The sequence below is a fragment of the Pseudoliparis swirei genome, chromosome 2 (genome assembly GCF_029220125.1).
Source record: "Pseudoliparis swirei isolate HS2019 ecotype Mariana Trench chromosome 2, NWPU_hadal_v1, whole genome shotgun sequence".
Taxonomy (NCBI): domain Eukaryota; kingdom Metazoa; phylum Chordata; class Actinopteri; order Perciformes; family Liparidae; genus Pseudoliparis; species Pseudoliparis swirei.
This window is the reverse complement of record NC_079389.1, coordinates 18,996,346-19,021,771: the sequence shown is the minus strand read 5'-3', so window position 1 is coordinate 19,021,771 and position 25,426 is coordinate 18,996,346. Positions and strand designations below refer to the sequence as shown.

Here is a 25,426-nt window from a genome sequence, read left to right as displayed (position 1 = left end):
TGGTTAAGGTTTTTTTTTTTTTACCATAATAATAAACACATCCTATCAACCATCTTTACATTAAGATGAGAGGTTTATGGTATATGTGAGACTCGGGTAATATCAATACAATATGGATTGTTATTGTTTCTTCATGGAACAATACTCAAAATGTGATACTCATTCGAATACCCAAAAAATAAGACCTCATTTTATTGTGGATACAAATTTGTTTTTGCATTTTGACAGACAGTGTGGACATAAATGGAATTGAACGGTGTACAGTAAGAGATTTGTATTTATTTATAACATAATAAAACCGTTAAAAACTCGCCCTCCTTTACACGGGGAGGAGTCTCGCTGGAGCTTTTTTTTTTTTAAAGGAAAGTAACTTTGATCTTGCTGTGGCCACTTTAAAAGACCGTCCGTAACTTCTCTGTCGGTTTCAAGGCGCCCCTCCACCCGGTCCTACGTCAACGCTGTGCTTGAACACACTTTACACAGAAAAATACGCCACGCGCAAGAAACGTCTGCACTTTTAACCCCAGAAAACAAAAAGTGTGGACAAAAATATCAAGTATTTTCAAACACGTTGAAGCACTTCTATACGGCCAAAAATGTGCACTCAAAATAATCCCCCAAAAATATATTTAAATGAAACGTAAAAAAAAAAAAGTATCTCCACGACATGAGTTCCCCCGAATTACACGACCAAAGAGCCCCGATGCACGTGCGGGGCGACACTCCGCGAGAGCCCCGCGTCCTGCCTGCCTTGTGGCTTTAAGAACGGGGCTTCCTTGAAACCGTCAGGTTCCGTGTCCGCGCGGCCGGATCGATTGAACATGATTCAACGTAACAACTTTTTAAAAATATCTCTCATAAGGCTTTTAACTTGTTGCACCTTGGCGCGGTCCACTTTTTTGCACGCTCGTTTCTTAAAGTCAGTCGTTCAGTATGCGCGTTGGCGGTCAGGGAGTGGCAAATAATAAATAGTTTTCTTTCCCTTTTTTTTTTTTAAAGCCATAACACCTCCAACACTTTTTACCTTTTTTTTAAAAAAATACAGCAATAACGTCCTTTTGTCTTTTGAGTGACGGATCTAATGGACCATTCGCCGTCGATAATCACGCAAGTAACCAGAGACGAGGAGGAAAATGCGACTCGTCGCGCGGACGGTGAGTTTAGCCGAAGTTTGCTGAACTTTTTCGGTTGCGCATGACTATGTGAGCGAGGCACTAGACGGCGGTGCGATTTCTTCTTCTTCTTTTTGGACGCACACGGTGTCACAAACGCCACGTGAATGAACTCGTACAATGTCTTCTCAGTCTGCGGGAAATGCACTATAATGTCCTTGAACCGCAGTGTTTCTAAACGTTTTGACGAGCTTTGAGTGGGTTTAGAAACGGGTTGCCTTCTGGGTAGGCCGAAGCCAGTGGAGCCGCTCGGGAGCTTCGGACCCACAGAAAGGACACTTATTTATAGTTAAGCGAGTCTGTGGGGTTGAAAAAATAAGATGAAGAAAAAAATAAGTCACTGAGCTGGCAGAGTTTGTGAGAGTTAAATGGAAAGTATGAGTAAAACATCCGAAATAAATAGGTCCTATCAAAAGGGGGCGGGGTCACTTTGACAGTTCACTGTTATTGTTTTGGACTGATGTTGATCTGCTTCAGTTTATCTCGTCAAGATAATACCAAGAAGATATATTTATTATTAATATTTTGACATTATGAACTCATAACGATAGTAAAATTGACATTATATAGCCCCAAGCTACGTGCATTATGACTGGTTGGATAAAAACACATCTTTTCCGACTATATCTGGATTAAAACACAGATTAGCACTTCAGTGGCTCTCAAATGGCTCTTATTATGGTACTTTTGTAGTTCGACTATGTTGAGGAAATGTTACTTTCTGTATTCTTGTTGTTCTTAGTTTGTACTCTAGGTTGATGTACTTATTGTAAGTCGCTTTGGATAAAAGCGTCTGCTCAATGACATGTAATGTAATTAGAAAGCATGGCCATAACTCAGCGGCACTCCCTCCTCATAGATGGAGTAGTTCTTATCAGTAGTTAAGGGCTAACTGTTGCTTCCTGAATGTGTCAAGAGAACCAAGCCTGAAACCATGCGGTGGAAAGCAAGTTGCACAAAACACGTCATGTGAAATTGAAAATGCATGAATGTGAAATGTTGAAGTGTTCCCATTCATACAAGATGAAATGGTTCTAGCTGAGGCTTATTATAATTCTCAAGAGGAGCATTCATCTCATCCCCATGAAATGCCCTCTGGCCGAAAGGGCAAAGGGAGCGGTGGTTGGCTTCATGAGTTATGGATCAGCCATTTCAGGAGCGTACTCATTTAGGATTATTATCAACGAGAAAAAGAAACATAACTTCAAAATGTAGTCTCTGTTCCATTCTTTGGATTATATTTTAACCTGAAAGATCAAACTCTTCAATAAGAAGAACAGAGAACTGCAAATTAGAGGCTGAAACTGAGGAATTAGATGATAAATACCAGGTCAACAAAAATGCACATAAATCACCTGTGACATTGCGAAGGCTAGAAAAAAGTGCTTAAAAATGTCTTTGTCCAGACTCCCCGGTTGCGATCGAGACGCCTTCCTTTGAGCAAAGCGCCAAACAAACGACGACTAATGAGTGCGTACTTCCTGGCCGACAGCGGGCGTATTGGTCTCTTCTTAAGGTGCGACTTTGCGAAATATACCCCCCCCCCACAGGGTTTTGAACGGCTGCTGTTTTTCTCGGCACTAAATGTCGAGTAAACGCCGAACATGCGAGGCCTTTCTCAGTAGTTTTATTATCCGTGGTTGTACATTTGAAACGTTTGAAAGTGCAAAATACGGCAGTTTTCGTTTTGTATTAAAAATAGCCCCGTCTCAAGTTAAAAGTGTGTACCTGTTGAGTTGTTGCCAAACCATGCCAAAATATTTGTAACTAGAATGGGCACTCGGTAGAGTGCATACCTTCGCATATCGCAAGATTGGGCATTGCATTATGAACATTTTGGCATTAGTTGCATGCCAATTGGATAAAAATTGACCGTGCTATGGTAAAAAGAAGATGTTGACCTATTCATGACCTTGACCTTTGACCCGATCAATCCCAAAATCTAATCAAATGGTCCCCGGATAATAACCAAACATCCCACCAAATTTCATGCGATTCAAGAAGATTGTGACCTTTCCATGACCTTGACCTTTGACCCGATCGATCCCAAAATCTAATCAAATGGTCCCCGGATAATAACCAATCATCCCACCAAATGTCATGCGATTCGGTTTAATACTTTTTGAGTTAGGCGAATAACACGCATACAAATAAATACGCGGCGATCAAAACATAACCTTCCGCACGACAGCCAGGTCGTGTGCATCACTGTTCAGCAGTTTTTTGCCTCCATATGTGCAATTTCCAGTCAGAAGATGGCAGCACAGCCCAGCCTACGAGTTCCCAGGCGACTCCAGCCCTCTCTCTCGGGTTACTTCCACCCCCGGCCAAGAGGTCATGAGCCCCAAACACGGCTGGCGCCACGAGAGCAACGGGGTAGCTGTCTTCAGCCCTTCTGTAGTTTCACAAGACGCCGTGGCCAAATATGCGCCACCGTCTCTTATGATTCGCTCGAGGGTCCCTTCGGTTTAACTCCATATCTGCCAGTTTTAGTGTCCACGATTCTACGGCTATTACCGTGTCATTTCAGAATATTTTCAGGGATTGTTTTCTGCACCATCGAATATCCGGTGTCGGAGCTGTGGGAAGTCAGGCTGCGGAAAGGCCTCATTCTTCCTGTGTCCAGATGAGAAAAGAAGGCCCCACACCGAGTTCCGACAGGGTCCCAGATAAGGGCGTGAAGGAATGCTGCAGTGCAGTCGGCTTCTTCTTCCCCATATCGGCTTCATAGTTATACACGGGGGCCCGTATTTATACGGCAGGCAAGTAAGTGTCGCTAATGAAGACCGTTTTTCACCCGGTCCGCTCGGTCGGAAGAACTATGAACCGCGTGACGCCACTTCAGAGCAAAGGCGTGGCGCCACTTGACGTAGTAATGTCTTCTATATGCGTCGACTAAGATATCTGTCTAAACTATATCTGTAGGATTTTATATCCAGTGCAGTTTCATAGCTTCATTTGGTATTTCTGTTATTTTCTTTTATTTGATGCATCCCATTGTGCAGAGGAAACGGGTTCACCCATGTCAAGCTCCCACTTTATTTGTAGCAGGTGGCGGGACACTAGGGAAGGCAACGTTGTCATTGCGGCCCACCGCCGTGGTCCGGACTGAAATATCTCGACAACTGTTGTATGCATTGGCAGAACAATTTGGTACGCGCGACCTTGTCGATTTCATGCCTTCTTTCCGGAGCTTCAAACGGCTCACCCTTATTGTTTAGTCGACAGTTACTCGGATGGTCGGCGCGCCACGACTTCTCACCCATAATGCGAGTCCAAAAAGTTGATGCTTCCCTTTTGTCAAAAAAAAAAAAGTTTGAACTCTCACCAATGAAGCGTGGCACTTCTCTGAACATTCGCTAATATTATCTATTTAGCTTCCTTTTAGAGACCATCTCTTGGTTGTCATGCAAAGATATGGAGAGGTTGTGTTCCTATTACTTGTATTCAGGCATGAGAATCCCTCACCTTTCGGCGAAATTCGCCGTTTTGAAACCAAAATAGGTGACTTACGTGAATCGTGTAGATCCGAAGAGTTTTTGTTTTGGGGTGGGGGGGGGGTCAATTGGCCGGCCGGCATTTATGAGATTGGAGTGGGACACGGAGAAAATGTTACGTGGTGCTCTTCGCAATAAAACATCTTTGATGGGACGTGTCGCGTCTCGGCCAATCAGCGTCAAGATGTCTTCAGCGTTTGGGAAGTTAGGTTAGCTTGAATGTTAGTCCGCTACATCTGCTGCTGTCACGCTGCACGGTGTAGCGATGCTAACAAAGTACCCGTACGTTAAACACGATGTGATTTAGCATATTTTTTGTATCGGTACTTCATTAAAAGAGCGCGGGATCAGAGCGCACGTGCTGCTCCGTGTCAAGCTGTCTGCGCACACTGCGCAGTGCTAACAGGGAGTGGCGTTAAGTGGCGGAATTTTCGGCTTTAAAAATAAAAAAAGATGCCAGAAGTGAAATGTTTAAGTTCAGTCTGTAAAGTTGTGTAACTCTACAGCTGCTCATCCTGATGAACTCGGTATCATCTGGTCAGATACAGACTAACGGCCTCATAGTGATAATCAATGCTATGATGGCTCCATGTAGTTTCATTCATATCTTGTAGGCTAATACTAATATTACTGCCATTTGTGTTGAAAAAGTTGGTAAAAAGTGAACCATACAGATATTTTATTTATTACTATTATAGATAAATATACCAGTGTCTTATTTATGGTATACTGTTTTTATGGTATTGTATCAGTATCATGATATTTATGGCAGGTATGGTATAGAAGATCATGACAACCAGGTAGAGGCAGAACAGACTCGAGGAACAGACTCAAGGCTCAGCAGAGCTCAAGCCTTGAAGACTTGTTCACGTCAACAAAAAAAAGGAAGTTGGTTCATGAATGACCATATTATACACAATATTACTGTTATTTTAGGGCCCGATCACCAGAATGGAGGACCGACAGATTATCCTTCTCACCTTTTTCACTCCTGACCCGTTTTCATGCCTGTGTATTGTTTCCCTGATCAACCTCAACATTATCCATCGAAGCATCATCTCTCTTTTTAATGACGTGCTCTAAATGCAATGGACACCAGTGTGAAGGGGACCCGTCTTCTTTTGGACCTAAACTCGATCTGTCTGCAGCCGGTGTCTGTCTATCGTGATGTAGACGCGATTTCTAGGAGGCAACACGACGTTGCAGAGTAGCATACAGTCGTAGCGGTTTAGTGTACTTCCTTTTATAAGCACACGCAGGATTGTTGGCGACCCCACAAGGTTTTGTTGACGGCTCGCAGAGCCTCCTGTATTTGCACAGGGAAGATCATCGTTAACCGCTGTCGGCAGCTGCTCTGGCAGGCTATTTCAGGCTATATCGGAAGAGGTGACAGGCCTCACCTGCCCGGTCCGCGTGTTTGACCTCTCGCCTTGGGGCCGAGAGAGAGAAGTATGTCCCGACAAGCATGCCCGGGTCATTCTGACAGCTCTCCGGGGGGGCCGGCCACTCTCAGCCCCCAGTTGAATGAAGTAGTCAACATAGCTGTGAATAACACCGAGAAGTAGGTCAGGCTTGTTCGGGGATTAAGAAAGGTTGTTACAAAGGCTGTGAAGATAAATTATGACATATTTATTTGTGGCATTTTCTTTTGTGTGATTGTTCTTTTTTTGTAAAACATTTCTACATCGTAAATTTTTTTTTTTTTTGCCATCTGTGACCCTTACTATTATGGGATTGTTATAAATATAATAGTGATGGAACAAAATTAAGTAGATTTCTATTGTACACATTTCTATTCTTTTTTCAACATACTTGAGAACAATTGCAATGCTGCCTTTTTTACATTTATTTCAGATTTTCCAATATTGCCTCGTTGGACCATGTGCTTCGGCAATCACCTCAGCAACACTCCATTTGTCGTCGGCTCTAAGATGACCATTGCCCATCCGAGCTCCTTAGCGATCGTTACATGTTCGCAGTGAAAGCCAGTCGACGGGTCCGTGATGCGTCCCACACTGAGGCAGCAGCTCTCGTCTTCACTGAGCGGCATGCTAATGCCTGAGCTGACTGTTCATCAAGGCTCAGTTAATTGCCAGCTTTTTTTGTTCTTAAAAAATAAAAAAATAACTCTGAATCTGAAACCAGTTGATGGGATGTTTTGGTTACCATGTCTGTGTGCCAATAACTGTAAGTGACGTTGATGTCGATAAAATGCAAATGATCATTGGCACAATCATTCATATTTTTGAATCGTGTTTGTTTCAGGATATTAGACAGTCCACAGATATTAGAATATATATATATATATATATATACACTACCGTTCAAAAGTTTGGGGTCACCCAGACAATTTCGTGTTTTCCATGAAAACCCACACTTTTATTTATCAAATGAGTTGCAAAATGTATAGAAAATATAGTCAAGACATTGACAAGGTTAGAAATAATGATTTTTATTTGAAGTATTAATTTTGTTCTACAAACTTCAAGCTCAAAGGAAGGCCAGTTGTATAGCTTATATCACCAGCATAACTGTTTTCAGCTGTGCTAACATAATTGCACTAGGGTTTTCTAATCAGACATTAGTCTTCTAAGGCGATTAGCAAACACAATGTACCATTAGAACACTGGAGTGATAGTTGATGGAAATGGGCCTCGATACACCTATGGAGATATTTCATTAGAAACCAGACACTTCCACCTTGAATAGTCATTTACCACATTAACAATGTATAGAGTGTATTTTTGATTAATTTAATGTTATCTTTATTGAAAAAACAGTGCTTTTCTTTGAAAAATAAAGACATTTCTAAGTGACCCCAAACTTTTGAACGGTAGTGTATATGTATCCCAAAACTTGAGTGCTCAAAATGTATTGTATCTCCCAATATATAAAGTGCGGAACTGCCCCATAGAAAATGAATTGGGGCAAGGTTTAATATAAAAGTAAGTTTCTCTTTCAGATTCAAGAACACAACAACCGAGGAAAGATCATTTGGGAATAACAAAGTTGAACATTATCAGTCTCTCATTCATTGCGTTTTGCCTCCAGACTTAATACTTGATAACATTCCTAAGTTGGAGACTTACTTTTCTGGCTCTGGGAGAGCTCATGTTCACAAATAATAATTTCAACTTTCCATGGAAATAACCTATTGGAATTCTTAATATTTGCTTGGTCAGTATGATGACAGCGAAAACATCGAAATTAGTTTTATAATCACTAGCAGTGACAACAAACCTAAGAACTGAACATGCAGTGCAGTAAATAACCGGTTGCCTAATCTTGGTGTTTGAACTACACTGGAAGTGAAATGTGTCCAGGATGTCTTCACCTGACTATTTTTGGGGCTGACATGTACACCTACACTTTGTCATTTAACCTTTTGCTGCTCAACTAAAATAACCGTAGTCCAGCAGTACACAAGATGAAACGAGAAGGAGAGCACAGTAAAGGGGTCCCGCCGACAGACGATGCACAGATACATTTGAATGGATCAGCATTGATGCCAGATGTGGATAATACACTGCGGATAACACTTCACCAAGTCACTGATGAAATACAACTGGAATAACACCAATAAAAATTAATACAGTATCTTTAAAAAAATTACATATCATTTAGCTGACGCGTTTATCCAAAGAATAAGTGGATGCAAGGTCAAACTCGGAACAACATGAATCAAGAAAGTAACGTTTCTTCAAGGAAGCCAAACTATAAAGTTCCATAAGTAAGTGCCATTCATGAAATCCATGTTGATGAGCAGTTTGATTACTTCTCATGCTGTAGCTGATGGTAAACACACTAAAGAACTAGAACGGGCACTCGGTAGAGCGCATACCTTCGCATATCACAAGATTGGGCATTGAATTATGAACATGTTGGCATTAGTTGCATGCCAATTGGATACAAATTGACCGTGCCATGGTGAAAAGATTTTGACCTTTTCATGACTTTGACCCGATCGATCCCAAAATCTAATCAAATGGTCCCCGGATAATAACCAATCATCCCACCAAATTTCATGCGATTCGGTTTAATACTTTTTGTGTTATGCGAGTAACACGCATACAAATAAATAAATAAATACACGGCGATCAAAACATAACCTTCCGCATTTTCAATGCGAAGGTAATAACCCTAACCGGTTCCATTTCGGTGGGATCTATGCCTCTCGGTCATGTGGGTATGGTGAGATCATCGCACCTTCTGTTTCTTCTCTGTTCCAGGTGACGGCGACGCTTCCCCGCCCAAGAAGCCTCGCAGCAGAGGCCTTCTGCGCAATCTCTTCTGCTGTCTTTGTAGCAAGGAATCGGATCCACCGTCACTAAAAAACAATGCCCCCCTCCTGGTCGAGGAAAATGGAAGTCCGTCAAAGGTAAGTTCACGTCTCAATGTTGCTTGTGAGATAGACTTTCCCATCCTCTCTGAGCAGCAGGCAGTCGGTGTGACCGGCAGCCTCGTGATGCTCATGTTTACAAGAGCACGTCTCCTGGTCTGTAGTACGGGCAGTGTTGAAAACTACAGCCGTGTTTCATGTATCAAGATGACTGGGCAGAAAACAACTAAATGCTACCGGAGATGGGCCACGAGCACGCCATTAATCATTGGGATGCTTCAGACTCGGAGCATTAAGTCTTCTTCTTGAAACCGTTCTCGGAATAACGTATGCAAGGGCGGAATGATTGAGCGCTACCTCATCACCGTACATTTTTTGACAATTGATGATGCCCCCGTGTGGTTTCAGTGAGCATTTTCTGAGAAAAGAGGATGGCTTTTGGCAGTTGTGGTCTGCAGATCATGTGGTCAAGATGTTTTCAGGTGTCAGTTTCAGATTTACGCCTGAGTTCAGCCTCTTTATAGAGATTTGATATTCCAGAAGTTATTTGTCACGTCTTTCCATGTACCCAAAATAAATTGCTTGGTCTCTAGCCGGGTGCCCGCTTCAGTTTTGGTTGAGCCACACCGTCATATCAACATGCATGCTGCTCCTGTTGCTGTTACTCCCCCTGGGGGCTTTGGTCTCAGTGACTCCCCCCACCAGCTGTGTGAATATCCACTCTGAATGGGCCCACCAGTTACCTGCCAGTCATTTGGACTTGGGCTCTGCATGATCCGGATCCAATGCATGGAGTAAAAAACGTTGAACAAACCGATTCCAGATGTATTTGGAAAGCTCTGAGCAGAGCAAAGTCTCCGTGGAAGGGGAGCCGTCTGCTGAGGCCATGCTTGCTGAACAATGCCAGGTTGCAAGTTTAACAGAAGCTGCGGATACAAGCAGCCCTTCAAAGGGAAGTGGTGAACTTGGCATCCAAGTCCTTGTGGAATATCCGGAGCAGACTGGTGTCGGCAGAGAAATGGACCCTTCTATTCTTTGTCCGGATATCTGTGCGATGAGTAGGGATGAGTCTGTCCATTGCAATACGTGGAGGATTCAATGCGAGAGCTTTGAGCAATACACGGAAAGCAACGATTCTTTTGAATCCGACCACATCCTCGATCAGTGCGAGACGTCGGGGTTAAGCCACGCATTTGATGAATGTGCTCAACAATGTGTATGCTTTAAGCCTGGCAAGTCTTCTGACCACTCTCCTAATCATAGCTTGGATTCCAAAGGCGGTTCTTGCCGCGAACACTGTGCAGGACACCTCCGGGTATTTCGGCAATGTAAGCCCTCTAATCGACAGACGGAGTCTTTTGACTCTGAGCCAGCTTTAGTGGCGGTGAACTTTGACGGTTTTAGGCGGTGTGAAATGTCTGATTTCATACCGGAGCGCACAGACCACCTCGGGTTACTGCAACAATACCAACCCTCTGATCAGCAGGACGAGTGCTCCGACTCCGAGCAAGACCCTTCGACAGAGGGCTCTGAGCAATGTGAAAGTACTGGTTCCACACCCAACAACTCCGACTCGGCGGACGTATTGCACCGTGGCACGGAACTTTGTGAGTACGATGAATGCACCGATGCCGACTGCGAGGAGTGCCGTCCACCCGAAGGGGAGGATGATCAAGATGATACCGAGAGCCTTGATGACGAGTCCCACGTATTATCAGAGGGGGCGGGAGCCTCACATTTCGACAGACCCGTTTGTTTTGATGACCGTGAAGACGTTCCCTTGGAGAGTGAATGCTGCGAGACGCACCGGCTCGCTGAGGAAAACGCGACGCAAGCCACCGCGATGAACACGTCCGCTGACGACTGCGAAACGCGTGGAGCGGGTTACGATGACGCAAGGCAAGAGTACGATGAAGAATGTGCTACTTCGGAGCAGTGTTGTGACAAAACCTCCGAGTTTGAGTCTGAAGTAGACGGTTCCTCGGAGAGCTCTTCTGCCGAAACTAAATCCTTTCAGACTTTTCCCGATTGCAGCATTCCATCCGACCACTGCTCTGATTCATCTGGGGAGTCCGAGAAAGGAGCTCGGGAGGACTGGACCGATGAGCAGACGCAGTGGGCGTCTTTCGAAGATGACGAAGAAATCCAGCAAAGCCACGTCGACCCGAGCGATGAGGGTGAAACGCCCACCGTCGATTCGGTTGTCGAGGATTTTTTTGATCTGTTCGACAGCGCCGACTATTACGGACACGCGCTTGCGCAAAGGCATCGCTACATCTCCTGCTTCGATGGGGGCGATATCCATGACCGCCTGCACCTTGAAGAGGCTCAGTCCGAGGCACAGACACTTGCATGCGAATCCGAAGAAATCAATGAGGACATTTATGTTGAGGAAGCAGATGCTCAATCCGAGGCACAGACACTTGCATACGAATCCGAAGAAGTCAATGAGGACATTGATGTTGAGGAAGCAGATGCTCAATCCGAGGCACAGACACTTGCATACGAATCCGAAGAAGTCAATGAGGACATTGATGTTGAGGAAGCAGATGCTCAATCCGAGGCACAGACACTTGCATGCGAATCCGAAGAAGTCAATGAGGACATTGATGTTGAGGAAGCAGATGCTCAATCCGAGGCACAGACACTTGCATACGAATCCGAAGAAGGCAATGAGGACATTGATGTTGAGGAAGCAGATGCTCAATCCGAGGCACAGACACTTGCATACGAATCCGAAGAAGTCAATGAGGACATTGATGTTGAGGAAGCGGATGCATGTTTCGATGCTCTGGAAGAAGCATGTGAAGATAAGTATGAGGACGATGCGAGTCGGAGAAGTGGTGCCTCTTTTGGGTCTTGTGAGTCGGAGGAACAACTTGAAGACTGGATTGAAGAATCTGAGTCGAGTCTAGCAGGGGAAGAAGTTGAAGAATATGAATCGGAATTGCAAACCGAAGAAGATGAGGACCCTGGCTTTGTTGACCATCTGTCTGAAATCGGCAATGCAGGAGAAGCTGAGCTCTGCCCGTCCTCTAAGGATGAGGAAAGTACGAGTGTGCCATGTGAAGAGGATATCTCGGGTGAAGGTGATGAAGATGAAGCCTTGGCCGCTCAGAAATATGAACCTCTCGGGGGCAATACGTCTACCATTGGTGATTTAACTGTCACGGAGCCTGAAGACAAAGCATTTAATGCCTGTTCTGAACTGGAGCCCTATTGGTCCCTTCTAGATCATGTGGAAAATGGAGAGACGTGTGAGCCGGGTGTTGAGGAATACTATGCATATCAGATGAAAAGCATTCAGTCGTGTGTTAAACGAGCCCTGTATGGATTTATTCTGGAAGGAAGATCATTCGATCCGGTAATCTACGCCGATGCTTCAAGGAATGAAAGAGAAGATGCTCTTTCATCCCTGAAAGAGGCCGAGTCACAAGCACACGGGGTCCACCCAGAGGAATGCAAAGCAGTCGGATTTGAACTCATTGAAGTTATCGAACCGAGCGATGATTTAGCCGACTGCTCCTTTGTGGAGACGGCAACCGACGAGCAAGCTCCCGAATCAGACGATGACAGTGGGTTCAGTGAAACGTCGAGAGGACTAGATCCTACTTTAGATATTATCCACAGTGTTGTCTCGCAGCTCGCACACAATGAGGAAGGGGACGCACCAAGGTTGGTCAGAAGGACGGAGGGAAACGAGGCCTCTGAATCGGAAGAGGAGCCGAGTGACGAGGAATCCTCTGAGCCTTGCGACTGCGAGTACTGCGTTCCACCAATTGAGGAGGTATACGATACATCTTTGCACCTTTTTTTTATTTTTTATATGTGAAGTATTAGAGTAGATAACATTTTTGTTTACAGAATGGAGGCGTATCCGTCGTGTGTAATGCCGGGTCTATTTTTAATGCATCGAGACTGTCCGGTCAACTGAGGCAGTGCGATTCGTTACAGGAGATGTCCGCTTGGCAGCCTGGGTCAAACTCCATTATCCACATGTGGCAGTTCACTCTGCACAGAACGAACACGCTCGTCAGTGTCGCAGGCAGCCTGTCCGGTCACGACAGCTTGTTCTTAGCATGCGAATCATAACCACAAACACGGGTGTCTGACCACTCGTTGAAGGACGAACGACCGTGTGGTGATATTAACGAGCTCCATCAGTGTGGCAGCAGCTGTAGCATCCATCGCTCGCTGCAGCCCGTCACACGAACGCCACCACACAGTTCAGTCTCTTAAGTTACAAGAAACACACAATGAGCTGTAAGTCGTACTCGACAAATTGAGATGGTAAATTCTTGTATTAAAAGTAATTACTTGCCAGTAGTAGCTGCTGCTCAGACTGCTGGCTTGAAAGCTTAAAGAACCTTTTTATTTAGAGTTTAACCTTCACACTCTTTTTTTGTTGTTGTTCTTTAGGTACCAGCAAAACCGTTGCTCCCACGGCTGAACTCGACTGATGCAGGGAAGATCTGTGTGGTCATTGATTTGGATGAAACGCTAGTGCATAGTTCATTTAAGGTAAGTTGGCCTGTGTGACCTCTCCTCCCTCATGTATATGCTGCAATGTTGTCGTACTCCAAAATAGGTCTCGATCTGTAGACCGGCCTCAGGAACACTTTATGAAGGTTAAACCTCAGACGGAGCTCTATATTTCAAGACCCGCCAAAACAACAACTGGGGATATCAATAAATTGGTTGTGCATCGTCTGATTTATGTATTTGTTCATTAGTGTGAATGGATGAAATTCAAATGCAATGAATAACTTGCTATTTCTAAATTGGATAGTGTTCAATGGAGGGCAAAATATGGATAATTTCTGTTGTATAAAAATGGTGAAGGTAACTTCAGCTACTTCGTAATTATTTGCTCATTGAAAAAAAGGAAGGCTTTGTCCTTGTCTCAACCCCTCACGGTCTTGGTCTTGTCTTGGTCTCAAGGTCTTGGTCTTGTCTTGGTCTCAACCCCTCAAGGTCTTGGTCTTGTCTTGGTCTCTACCCCCCAAGGTCTTGGTCTCTGGTGGTCTTGAGTACAACATTGGTGTACTGTATGTTCTACAGCAGTGATCCACACGCTTGTTCTTCTTTTTTTGGGGCCTGTATATATGTATATATATACGTGTATATATATATATGTGTATATATATATATATATATATATATGTATATATATACGTGTATATATGTATATAAACGTGTATATTTGTATATGTATATATTAGTGCTGTGAAAAATAACGCGTTAACTCAGTTAATTCAATTACAGGTTTAACGAGTTTTTTTTTTTTTGCGCATATAACGCATGCGCAGAATGAGCTTCCAATCCGTCTGTTGTTGGTCGTCGGGACGAAAAAAAAGTCACTTGCAGAATGAGCTTCCAATCCACCACTTCAATCTGAACTCTGTCCGCTCTCATGCAGACGGTCTGTTCATCGGTAATGATCCTTCCGCAGGTTCACCTCCGGAAACCTTGTTACGACTTTTACTTCCTGTAGATCAGGGTCTCAACACGTCGATCACGACCTGCCAGTCGATCGCGGCGTAGTGTTGGTAGATCGCATGACATTAAAAAGATTGGCCCGCCCCCTGACATGTTCTCTAGAGCACGTCTTTGTTCTTTTATTAAACTAAACGTCTGTTGTTGATCGTATCTCCACAGCAGCATGTCATCTCTGTCTCTTCGCATTGCGTTAACAATGATCGATCTCCGTCTCGCGCGCCACAGAGCTCCGTGCGCGCGCATCGGGACCGAGCAACAAAAAAGTCACTTGTCAATCTGTCCACCTGTCCGGGCCGGTGAGGTTTCAGCTTTGCAGCGGTGTCCCCGCCGTCCCTTTCATCACGGCCCAGTTCATGAAGAAAACCCACACAGTCAGTTTGCCTCAGCAGCTGCTAGAGGAAGACTAGAGGCCTTTAGATTGTATCATGGTGGAGTTAATGTTTGACAAACAAGAGAAAAATGTTCTGTTTAACCCTCCTGTTACCTTTACATTTACTAACATATTTTACCCTCGGGGTCAATTTGACCCCAGCAATTAAAACCTCCAGAAAATTATTAGAATTAATATTGCTTCCCAAGTTTAAGTGTGAGGTACTTTATGTTTGTTGACTACCTAAATAGCCCTTTAAATAAATAAAAAAGTTGATATTTCTTATATGTTTGACAGTGAAAAACAGCCTGGGGTCAAATTGACCCCAAAGAACACCGACATTAAACATTGAATGGGGTCAAATTGACCCGAAAGGTAACAGGAGGGTTAAACATTCTGTTTAGGATGAAGATGTATTCATGTTCCATATGGAAGAAAACTGCTAAATAACTGCTGAGTTGCAGCACCATTGTATAGAAGAATGTATAAATGTATATATCCGTCTTTTGTCATAAATCTCTATGTTCTCACAAAATATACCGAGAATATCGGTAATATGTGATTAATCATGATTAATCCACAAAAACCTGTGATTAACCCAATTAAAAATTTTAATCGTTTCACAGCCCTAGTATATATATATATGTGTATATGTATGTATATATACAGGACTGTCTCAGAAAATTAGAATATTGTGATAAAGTTCTTTATTTTCTGTAATGCAATTAAAAAAACAAAAATGTCATGCATTCTGGATTCATTACAAATCAACTGAAATATTGCAAGCCTTTTATTCTTTTAATATTGCTGATTATGGCTTACAGCTTAAGAAAACTCTAAAATCCTATCTCATAAAATTTTAATATTTCCTCAGACCAAGTAAAAAAAAAGATTTATAACAGCTGAGTGTTTGTCAAGGCTCAGGAAACCCTTGCAGGTATTTCGAGTTAATTAGACAATTCAAGTGATTTGTTTAATACCCTACTAGTATACTTTTTCATGATATTCTAATATTTAGAGATAGGATATTTGAGTTTTCTTAAGCTGTAAGCCATAATCAGCAATATTAAAAGAATAAAAGGCTTGCAATATTTCAGTTGATTTGTAATGAATCCAGAATGCATGACATTTTTGTTTTTTTAATTGCATTACAGAAAATAAAGAACTTCATCACAATATTCTAATTTTCTGAGACAGTCCTGTATACGTGTATATATATACGTGTATATATATGTATACGTGTATGTATATATATACGTGTATATATTATATATACATGTATATATATATATAAACATATATAAATATACACATATATATACAAATATACACGTATATATATACATATACACGTATATACACGTATACGTATATGTATACGTGTATATATACGTGTATATTTGTGTATATGTATATATACGTGTATATTTATATATGTTTATATATATACGTGTATATTTATATATTTATACATGTATATTTATATATATATACGTGTATATTTATATATGTTTATATATATATACGTGTTTATATATATATATATACGTGTATATATATATATACGTGTATATATAATATATATACATACACATATATATATATTATATGTATGTGTGTATATATATATATGTGTGTGTGTATACATATGTGTGTGTATTGACAGTGTAAACATTAAGACCTTTGGTAATCACATCAATACTAACTTGTTTTGCTCATTTAGAGAACGAGCAACACACTGCAAAGTCTTTTTCCACTGAATATCTTCTTTGGACCTTAATTACTTAAAGTTCATCACGTATTCAAAAATAGCCAGCAGCCTGTCATTGAGTATCTGTTGATAGGCTTCTGTGTTGACTGTCAAAGCAAACAATCTCCTTGCCAAAGCAAAACATAGCTATAGGATTTGCACTACATCCTGTTGCATATCTTCAGGAGGCACCAATTTCTATCGTAACGAAGCGTGCTCATGGGTGCTCCCGTTTCACGATGCAGAAGCCACCCTAAAATCCAAGCGAGACGTAAAGAAAAGTAATAAAAATCCGAGTTTCAAGAACGAAAAGGAAATTGCAAAGGAAATGCTGAGCTGTTAACTTTAATTTGCTCCGAATATTGTAGATGGGCCAACAAGAAACGTCTTGTGAATGCAAAACTAACTTGAGTCAGTAAATCCTGTGTATATAATAAAACACACCTCTCCACAAGATCATGTAAATTGTTAATAAACTGTGAGTGAAGTTGCTTTAACCCTTGTGTTGCCTTAGAGTCATTTTGACCCGATTCAATGTTTCACCCTCCTGTTACCTTTATATTTACTAACATATTTTACCCTTTGGGTTCAATTTGACGCCAGCAATTAAAACCTCCAGAAAATTATTAGAATTAATATTGTTTTCCAAGTTTAAGTGTGAGGCACTTTATGTTTGTTTGTTGACTACCGAAAGAACACCGACATTAAACATTGAATGGGCTAAAATTAATCCTAAAACGGGGGGAGGGTGTAATATTGATTCGGGTCAAAATGACCCTAAGGCAACACAAGGGTTAAATGATCATATCGAGTTTTACAAAGAACTGTCCTCCCGCTGATCAGTTTGATACCTTTTTAGGAAGCGTTCAGTGAACAAAGTCGTCAATGCCAGAAGTCGAGGCTCCTCCTCGTGACAAATGATGTAATGAATGCCATGTGGTGTTGAGACCTTCTCGGGTCACAGAGTGTCCCTAAAGGCAGTCACGCGATATTGCCACCGGCTATGTGTAAACGGGGTCAGACTCTGAACTCTAACACAAGGGGATCATAAAAGTCGTTATTGCTCTGACACGCATACTAAAAATAGTGTTGGAGATGGTTGTGATTTAAAGGAAGAGGAGAGCCAGTGGGCCGTGTCACTGTGTGAGAATAAAAATCAAACGCAAAAAGATTTAGTGTGTAAAATATTTTATTTAATATTAAATAGAAAACTGGATGAAAGGAGAAATTATTTGTAGTCCAGTGTTAATATTGCCAATAAGTCTGGATGACTTATTTCAGCGATCCAGTCGACTTCTTCTAGATTGTGATTCGTTGGGTCGGCTGCAGCTCATCGGGGACAGCGGTCATCATGATGCCACAAGGGAGCCGGCTCGATCCCCGCTCTCCCCATAGTTGCATGTCGAAGTGCCCTTGAGCAAGTCACTGAACCCCCCCCCCCCCCCCCCCCGTTGCTCTCCGGGCGCTTCACTGCAGCCCGCTGCTCCTTAATGACTAAGAATGGGTCAAATGCAGAGAGGAATGTCCCCACTGTGGGTAAGGTGTACATTATCATTAGTTTGGGCTGTGAATGCTCCATTTCTATAAGACGCAATGCAAACCGGCTCGCATTGGCACTCCAGCCACGTGCCACCAGATGTTCCATTTATACTCTTCATATTGTAATGACAATACAAAAATATATGCCAAAATAATCCTAAACATACACTGCAGGGCCTTTTGAATTCCACAAATCGTTGACGGGTATAGGACACATGCAATTGGACTGAAATTGGCAGTATATGTGTGCCTCTAAAATATTTAGGTTAAGATGGCAGGTGTGTGTGTGTATATATGTAGCTCTCTTTAGCGAACACTCAAACACGCCGTTATTTAAAAATATAAGAATATATATATATATAGATTTAATTAAAAAAATAATGTATATAATATATATATATATATATTATATACATTATTTTAAAAATTATATATATATATGTATGTGTATGTATATATATATGTGTATGTATATACATGTGTATATGTATATACATGTGTATATACATATGTATGTGTATATGTATGCCGGACATACAGCAGCTCGCTGTGCATCATTTCTAAATGATTCTTTATGATGTTATATTAGTCCCGTCCGACTTGCACTACCTCATAGGGTAATTTAGGCCATGGCGTAATGCCTTATACAGAACATGCTTGAGGTGATACTAACATTTGAGAAGCATATTTCAAATGTGAGAACTGCCTAAATGAACCAGATATGTTACGACCCTCATTACTTTCTGTCGCAGCCATATTTCAACGCTGAAAGTGACAAGATGCATATTAATTTCCGTATTGTGAGATCTGAAAGACGCTGAGTTGGCGTCTGCGCATCTTTTAAAGATCACACATCTCCATGGAGGAAGGAAAAAGAAAAAAGTTGATTTCCTTTTTGGAGATTGAACGATAAATATAGTTTTTTGTGTGTTTTTTTAACAACTCTGCTTTTTGTCTTCAACAGCCAGTGAACAATGCTGATTTTATCATTCCAGTGGAAATTGATGGAACAGTTCACCAGGTAGGCTCTTCTTGCTCTGCTGAAGTCTCGCGTTGCATCGTTCACACCACCACAATGGTCACGCATGACGCGGCCACCATTGACGTTTCCACACGCTTCGTGACCGCAAAGCGCCGCTCGCGTGCACGGGCCGTCGTCGCACTGCAGCAACCAAACACAAATGTGCTCGACTCCACCCGACCTGAACGGGAGGATGATTTATGAACTTTTAGGAGCTTTCGCTTACCAAAAGTAAGCGTGAAAATTCTGAAATCTGCCCTGGTTTTGCAGTGGAAACCCCGGCGCTAGCCTCCTGCTGTGGCTGGAGCCCGCCCTGTTGACGGCTCCGAACAGCGGGTGGCTATTTAGGAGCCTGATGAAATGAGGAAGCCCTGGCAGGCTTCTCAGAAATAACTGGCCACGAAGCTCGCACTCGTCGGTGCCGGGGAGAGGCTCCTCCCTGCAGGAGTCCCTCGCTGTGCGGGGCGGAGGAGCTGCGATTGTCCGAAGGGCCTGGGTCTGTTTCAAGTAATCCAGGATAGGCTTGTTAAAGTGGGGAAAAGCCTAGTCGGGGTCACTTGGTTCAGAAACAAGGCCGCCAGCATCTTGGCAGGAGAGCTTTTGGAGAACCATCTGGGGGATGGGGGGGTGGGAGAAGAAGAGGGGTCCATGAAATATTCTTGGATTAGATTTTACAGTTTTATGTTTTGCAGCTGTTTTTATGCCTTGTAGCGATACAGAACTATCGGTAAACAAAAGAAGAAAATAGAGAAAAATGTCAAAGATAGCATATGTATGTATGTATAAAAACATGATTATTTATGTAATTCATCACCTGAAGGGAAAAGTATTATTATCTCAGGAAAGTCCCAGTTGATGTGCATGTTGCGTAAAACGAAAGCAGACGGACACGCATGAGGAAATCTGTGTCTGCGACATCTGAGTGTTATCTTGCCCCTCCCCCCCTGATAGTGTGTCATACTTAAATTTAGGGCCCATAGAAAACATTTAATCTGTTCTATTGTATCTGAAAGCTGCCGTTGGGTGTGTTTGATTGGAGCGCCTCAGTACCCCAATGCACGGGTGTTACAATAATTAAGACAGCAAGAAAAAACAATGATATGAAGGCATGAAATGTATTGGGGGGGGGGGGGGGGGGAGGAATTGTGCGATATGACATCAACCGCCTCCTGTTTGCTGAACCCGTGTCTTCAGAATATCTGGACACGTGGGTCGTTACCATTTCCTTCCTCATGGGTAGTTCATGTTCCTTTTTTCTTTTTTTTGAAATGGAAGTTTCCTTAGCGAGGTCAGCGCATGTGGGGCAGCAGTCGTTGACGCCCCCCTCCCCCCTTTCCCCCCCCAGGTGTACGTGTTGAAGAGACCCCACGTCGACGAGTTCCTCCGGAGGATGGGCGAGTTGTTCGAGTGCGTCCTGTTCACGGCGAGCTTATCCAAGGTGAGCGCTCCCCAGACGGGACTTCTTAATACACTCGTTGAATTACTGGCAGCCCAGTCGTGTGTGTGTGTGTGTGTGCGTGCGTGCGTGTGTGTGTGTGTGTGCTTTCGCATGCCCCACGGCCCTCGCACACAAAGACGATTTTAACGACGCCTGGCAGGCGACCGTTCAGACATTTCCACCCCTCACATTTACTTCAAACTGCGTTCGCTTCGCCTACGTAGAGCCGCCGCCTTTCATGTTTCAAAAAAATATTAATAAAATGTCCACGCTTCAATGTTAGCGGATGGCCCGTCTCTCTGCGCGACATGATTGTGTGCGTTTTTTTAAATTTGATGCAGGTGGGTTGTGGGTCTGTGAGCTGGACAGTTTGGGTTTAACGGGCTTCCGAAACACACGGCTGAATGTGCCTGCTGGTGTGAACGGGGAAGTGTTTGCTCATGCTGTGTGTGTGTGTGTGTGTGTGGGTGTAAACGGGGAACTAATTCATAATCCGGCAAAATAATTTCCTCGTTGGGATTTGTGAGTGAATCCTAGTCTGCTTTGGGTCTTCCCTCTTATTCACAGTCTACATTCTTTCCTCACTTTTTAGTCTCATAAAGTACAATTCCAATTCCGCTTGAATGACGTCAAGACATGGGCTCAACCCCCCCCCCCTCGCCCCCCCACACACACAGCTTTTCTTACTGCTTTTTCTTCCCGCCGCTCTAGTACGCCGATCCCGTGTCGGACCTGCTGGACAAACGGGGGGCTTTCCAGAGCCGTCTGTTCCGGGAGTCCTGCGTCTTCCACAAAGGGAACTACGTTAAAGACCTGAGCCGGTTAGGACGGGACCTCAGCAAGGTCGTCATCATCGACAACTCCCCAGCGTCCTACGTCTTCCATCCCGAAAACGCAGTACGTCATTCACGTTTCTTTTCTCCGCGTTTAAATAGTTGGAGAAACGGGTCTTCTGACTCCATGTCTCGCTTCCCGAAACCTTCCAGGTCCCCGTGGCGTCCTGGTTTGACGACATGGCCGACACGGAGCTCCTCGAACTCATCCCCTTCTTCGAGAGACTAAGCAACGCGGACGACGTCTACGGCGCTCTGCAGCAGCCGAGGACTTCGAGTTAACGGAGGCGGGACACTCGGTTGAAAACAATCCTCCAGCCGCCACGGGGCCACGGGGGCCACAGGCTCCACGCTGCCTCCTTTTACAAGGACCACACTGCAACATCAAGAAGCTTCTTTTCAATCTGGTATTCTCACCGTATATCGCGTCAAAAAAGGTGAAAAGCGATCTTCCAGCAGGGTTTGGTACTTATTGGAAGTCATCCAATCCAACGGTGATTCTCTTTTTTTTGTTTTTTGTAATGCTCCATAAGGACTGAATACCAGATTCAATGACCTGTAGATATCCTTTGCAGTGCAGCTAGTGTATTGTTGTTGTTGTTCTGTGACAGCAGTGACCCGTGTAGACCTAGGTTGTTGTTTGGTCATTTTCATTTTAGAATAGTGGTTCTCATAATTTAAAAAGTTCTTGAAGATTGATCCTTAAACCTGATTAACTTGCTTTTTTTTTTTACTAAAATGGCTAACGTATATATATTAAGTAAAAGACAATCATTAACATAAGAATATTCAGATTTAATATTCTTAATTTAATAATATCTACAACAGGTCTTTGCACATTTCACTAAGAAGCAGATATATTTATGCGATGTCTTTGGAAAGTTTTGAGCCGATGACGTTTGTGGTCGACCTTCAGCTCCAAAAAGACGCCACAGACTTCCGCGTTTTCCATTTTCAGATTGAAAAGCAGCCGTTGCGGTAATCTGATTGTTCCACTACTTTACAGATGACGGATGAGGTCGAATCACGAATGTTCTAACGTATAATAACATATACTTATAATTTAATATTTTGTCTTGTGCCCAGTCTGGTCTCAAAACACCCTAATGTTGTTGTTTATTAGTTGACCTAAAACTTGCATATTAACAAACCTTTAAAAAAAACCAAAAAAAACAATCACATCTGGATCTCTTGGACTATTCTGGATTAGCACCGAGAAAACCGGTCCACTGCACCCTGATTGGACGGTTCACACGGACTCACTACTGCGGATACACATGGTGAGATGATGCATATACAGGATATATCTGGATTTTAGGCAGTTCTGTTGATTTGGTTTTAATGTTGTTTTTAGTCCTCTCTCTCTGTGTGTGTGTGTGTGTGTGTGTGTGTGTGTGTGTGTGTGGAACGTTGACAATATGTGAAAAATCCTGAACTTTATTTTAATAATTATATTTTTATTTTTTACTTTATGCAACAAGAATATTAATGTTTTGACTCGAGTAAAGGAACCGGCTTTTAAATTGCTGCTGATTGTAAGAAGAAGAAAAAGAAAAAAAAGACTGCTATAGATATTTTCACCTTGCGTCAATAAAGCATGTTTTATTGTCATGTCATATTTTACAACTGTACTTTTTTTTCCCACCTGAACGCGCGGCACAACATGGCAGAGGTGGAAACGAGTCAAATGGAAAAATGGAATATGGAACCGATTCATGTGAACAGGACTATCATTCTCTGTTAAGTTCAAACACAACACCCACGCAACGATAACACTTGCGCGCCCTGATTATCAATGGAGGTCGTCAAGTAATTTCTCAAACTATTTCTTTCCCAAATTACCTGATTTTTGGCCCAATGTATTTACATTACAAGCCCCTTGACGCAAGACAGGATTGTCTTCATTCAAACTTATCAAAACGTTTTTAAAAAAAAGAGGGAATTCTATACAATTGACAACTTGTGAAAAGATAACTGAAAAGTTCAATATAGTGAATCGTTGCTTGGATGATCTATTCCAGAATCTAAATTTGATGCGAGTCGTCGACTGTTTGCGGCAATACTGAAAACAGACTAATAATCTGAACCACTGTCACAAAACCATGCTCTGATATATGGGGAAAATATAATATGTGCAAATCAGATAATAATAACTAGCACATGTAGTCTGCAGGTAAGCAGTAAGTTAAACAAGTCTGAACTAGTGGGCTACCTAGATCATAAAAAATATGATTCTCAAAGCCATGCAGGCGCTTCGGAATAAACATATTTGAGTAGCTCCTCCTACGGCTTGAGAACTACCTGCAACAACAAAAAAGTGTCATTTTTCTCGCAAGCCGATCGATTTGATGCTTTTTAAAAAATATTGAAGCACGTTCCAGTGGAAACGCAAAGTACAATGTGAGCCTGGAAATGAGCATGATGTATCCTCTATAAAAAAATACCACTATGCCACACGCAGGTTCAATGTGTGTGTATGCAGCCTGAAAAACACGAGGTGGGCCGTTAAGAGATGTAGTTGTGACTCTCTGCCATGTATCCATGTGTTGTGGGTGGATTGCACTGGAGTCTATATACAACTCTTCACTTTCCCTTTCTCCTATCTTTCAGATCATGCATTTTACTTCTTGTTGGTTTAATCTCTACTGCTTTCAAATCCCATATTCATTGGCGTAAATACACACTGCCTTAAACCTCCACAACACGGTTAGTCATTATTTACATCCAAACTGCAATTTGACAACTTTTTATATGAACGGAAATTTCAGGAAGACAAATTCTTCAAAGCACATTAATGAAAGAAACTCCCTGAAAATCACTCTCAACCCTGTTTAAACCACTTTTACAGACGCACTGTTTGTCAATACATCAGCGATGTCCACGTTCCAGCTGAAACACAGCTGTAGGATAGATCCACCCAATCGGGGGAGGACGGATAGAAGATGTCACTCAGGGATCACCTGTGAAAGTTAAAGAGAGAAAAACAAATCAGACTTTGGGCCAGAGAGCATCGGTCAAGTTTGACCGTGTGTATCATTTCCATGACGCAAGAGCTAGTTTTTACTCCATGTATAAAAGCCCGTGAGCTAGAACTACTTTTCATTTGAAAGCTACACGTTTCTTTACTCTACGCCAGTGGCTCCAACGCTTTAAAGAACCATGGCTACTTGGGAACCGTTGTTCTTGTCATGGCCGGAGTGGGGACCTCAGCTGGGTGGAGTATTAAAGTATTAAAGGCCTGAAGAGCTCAAATAATCCATTATTTTATGCTCACTTTTGCCAATTTAGAGGATTTTTTTTCCTTGCCATCCTGAAATGTTGGATTGGAAATTTAATAACCAAATCCACAAATGAAAGCCCCCATAGAATACGTATCCATAATATGCCATGCTACTGTGTACAAATACTCTAACATCTAAAAGTCCTGCATTCAAGTTTAGCCGTATGCTAAGTTATACATGTTGGTTGTTTTAACCCTCCTGTTGCCTTTGGGGTCCATTTGACCCCATTCAATGTTTGACGTTTCTAAAAAAATGATTAACATTATTTTTTTTGCTTCATATTTCATGACTCTTCCTAATCTATTGGGGACAACTGGGAAAACATAAAATTCACTTGATATGTTTTCAATGTCCTGTACACAACTTGTACACATCGGTGTTCTTTGGGGGCAATTTGACCCCAGGCTGTATTTCACTGTGTAAAACATATAAGAAATAGAATGGGCACTCGGTAGAGCGCATACCTTCACATATCACAAGATTGGGCATTGAATTATGAACATTTTGGCATTAGTTGCATGCCAATTGGACACAAATGTATCGTGCTATGGTAAAAAAAAAAGATGTTGACCTTTCCATGACCTTGACCTTTGACCCGATTGATCCCAAAATCTAATCAACTGGTCCCCGGATAATAACCAATCATCCCACCAAATTCCATACGATTCGGTTCAATACTTTTTGAGT

The 25,426-nt window shown here is 42.5% G+C and overlaps 2 protein-coding genes across 12 annotated transcripts in view; one reads left to right on the top strand and one right to left on the bottom strand.

Annotated features, from left to right (window-relative positions):
- The first annotated feature begins 310 nt into the window (after positions 1–310).
- On the top strand, positions 311–23,074 carry LOC130200552 (carboxy-terminal domain RNA polymerase II polypeptide A small phosphatase 1-like). Its single transcript, XM_056424943.1, has 7 exons — positions 311–1,154; positions 8,899–9,047; positions 13,428–13,529; positions 19,131–19,187; positions 20,533–20,625; positions 21,337–21,522; positions 21,612–23,074. The coding sequence occupies exons 1-7, from the start codon at positions 1,082–1,084 to the stop codon at positions 21,738–21,740; spliced, it is 789 nt and encodes a 262-aa protein (XP_056280918.1). The 5' UTR covers positions 311–1,081; the 3' UTR covers positions 21,741–23,074.
- The window catches only part of obsl1b (obscurin like cytoskeletal adaptor 1b), a 39,427-nt gene continuing 37,029 nt past the window's right edge, over positions 23,029–25,426 (bottom strand). For all 11 annotated transcript variants that reach the window (XM_056424845.1, XM_056424854.1, XM_056424862.1 and 8 more), the window contains one exon: positions 23,029–24,418. In XM_056424845.1, the coding sequence (XP_056280820.1) occupies positions 24,404–24,418 (15 nt within the window). In that variant the 3' untranslated portion in view covers positions 23,029–24,403. The remainder of the gene's footprint in view (positions 24,419–25,426) is intronic.

Coding starts and splice junctions, on each gene's coding strand:
- LOC130200552 (XM_056424943.1), top strand. CDS start 1,082: ATGGACCATTCGCCGTCGATAATCACGCAAGTAACCAGAGACGAGGAG. Junction 1,155..8,898: donor TGCGACTCGTCGCGCGGACG/GTGAGTTTAGCC, acceptor TCTCTGTTCCAG/GTGACGGCGACGCTTCCCCG. Junction 9,048..13,427: donor AAAATGGAAGTCCGTCAAAG/GTAAGTTCACGT, acceptor GTTGTTCTTTAG/GTACCAGCAAAACCGTTGCT.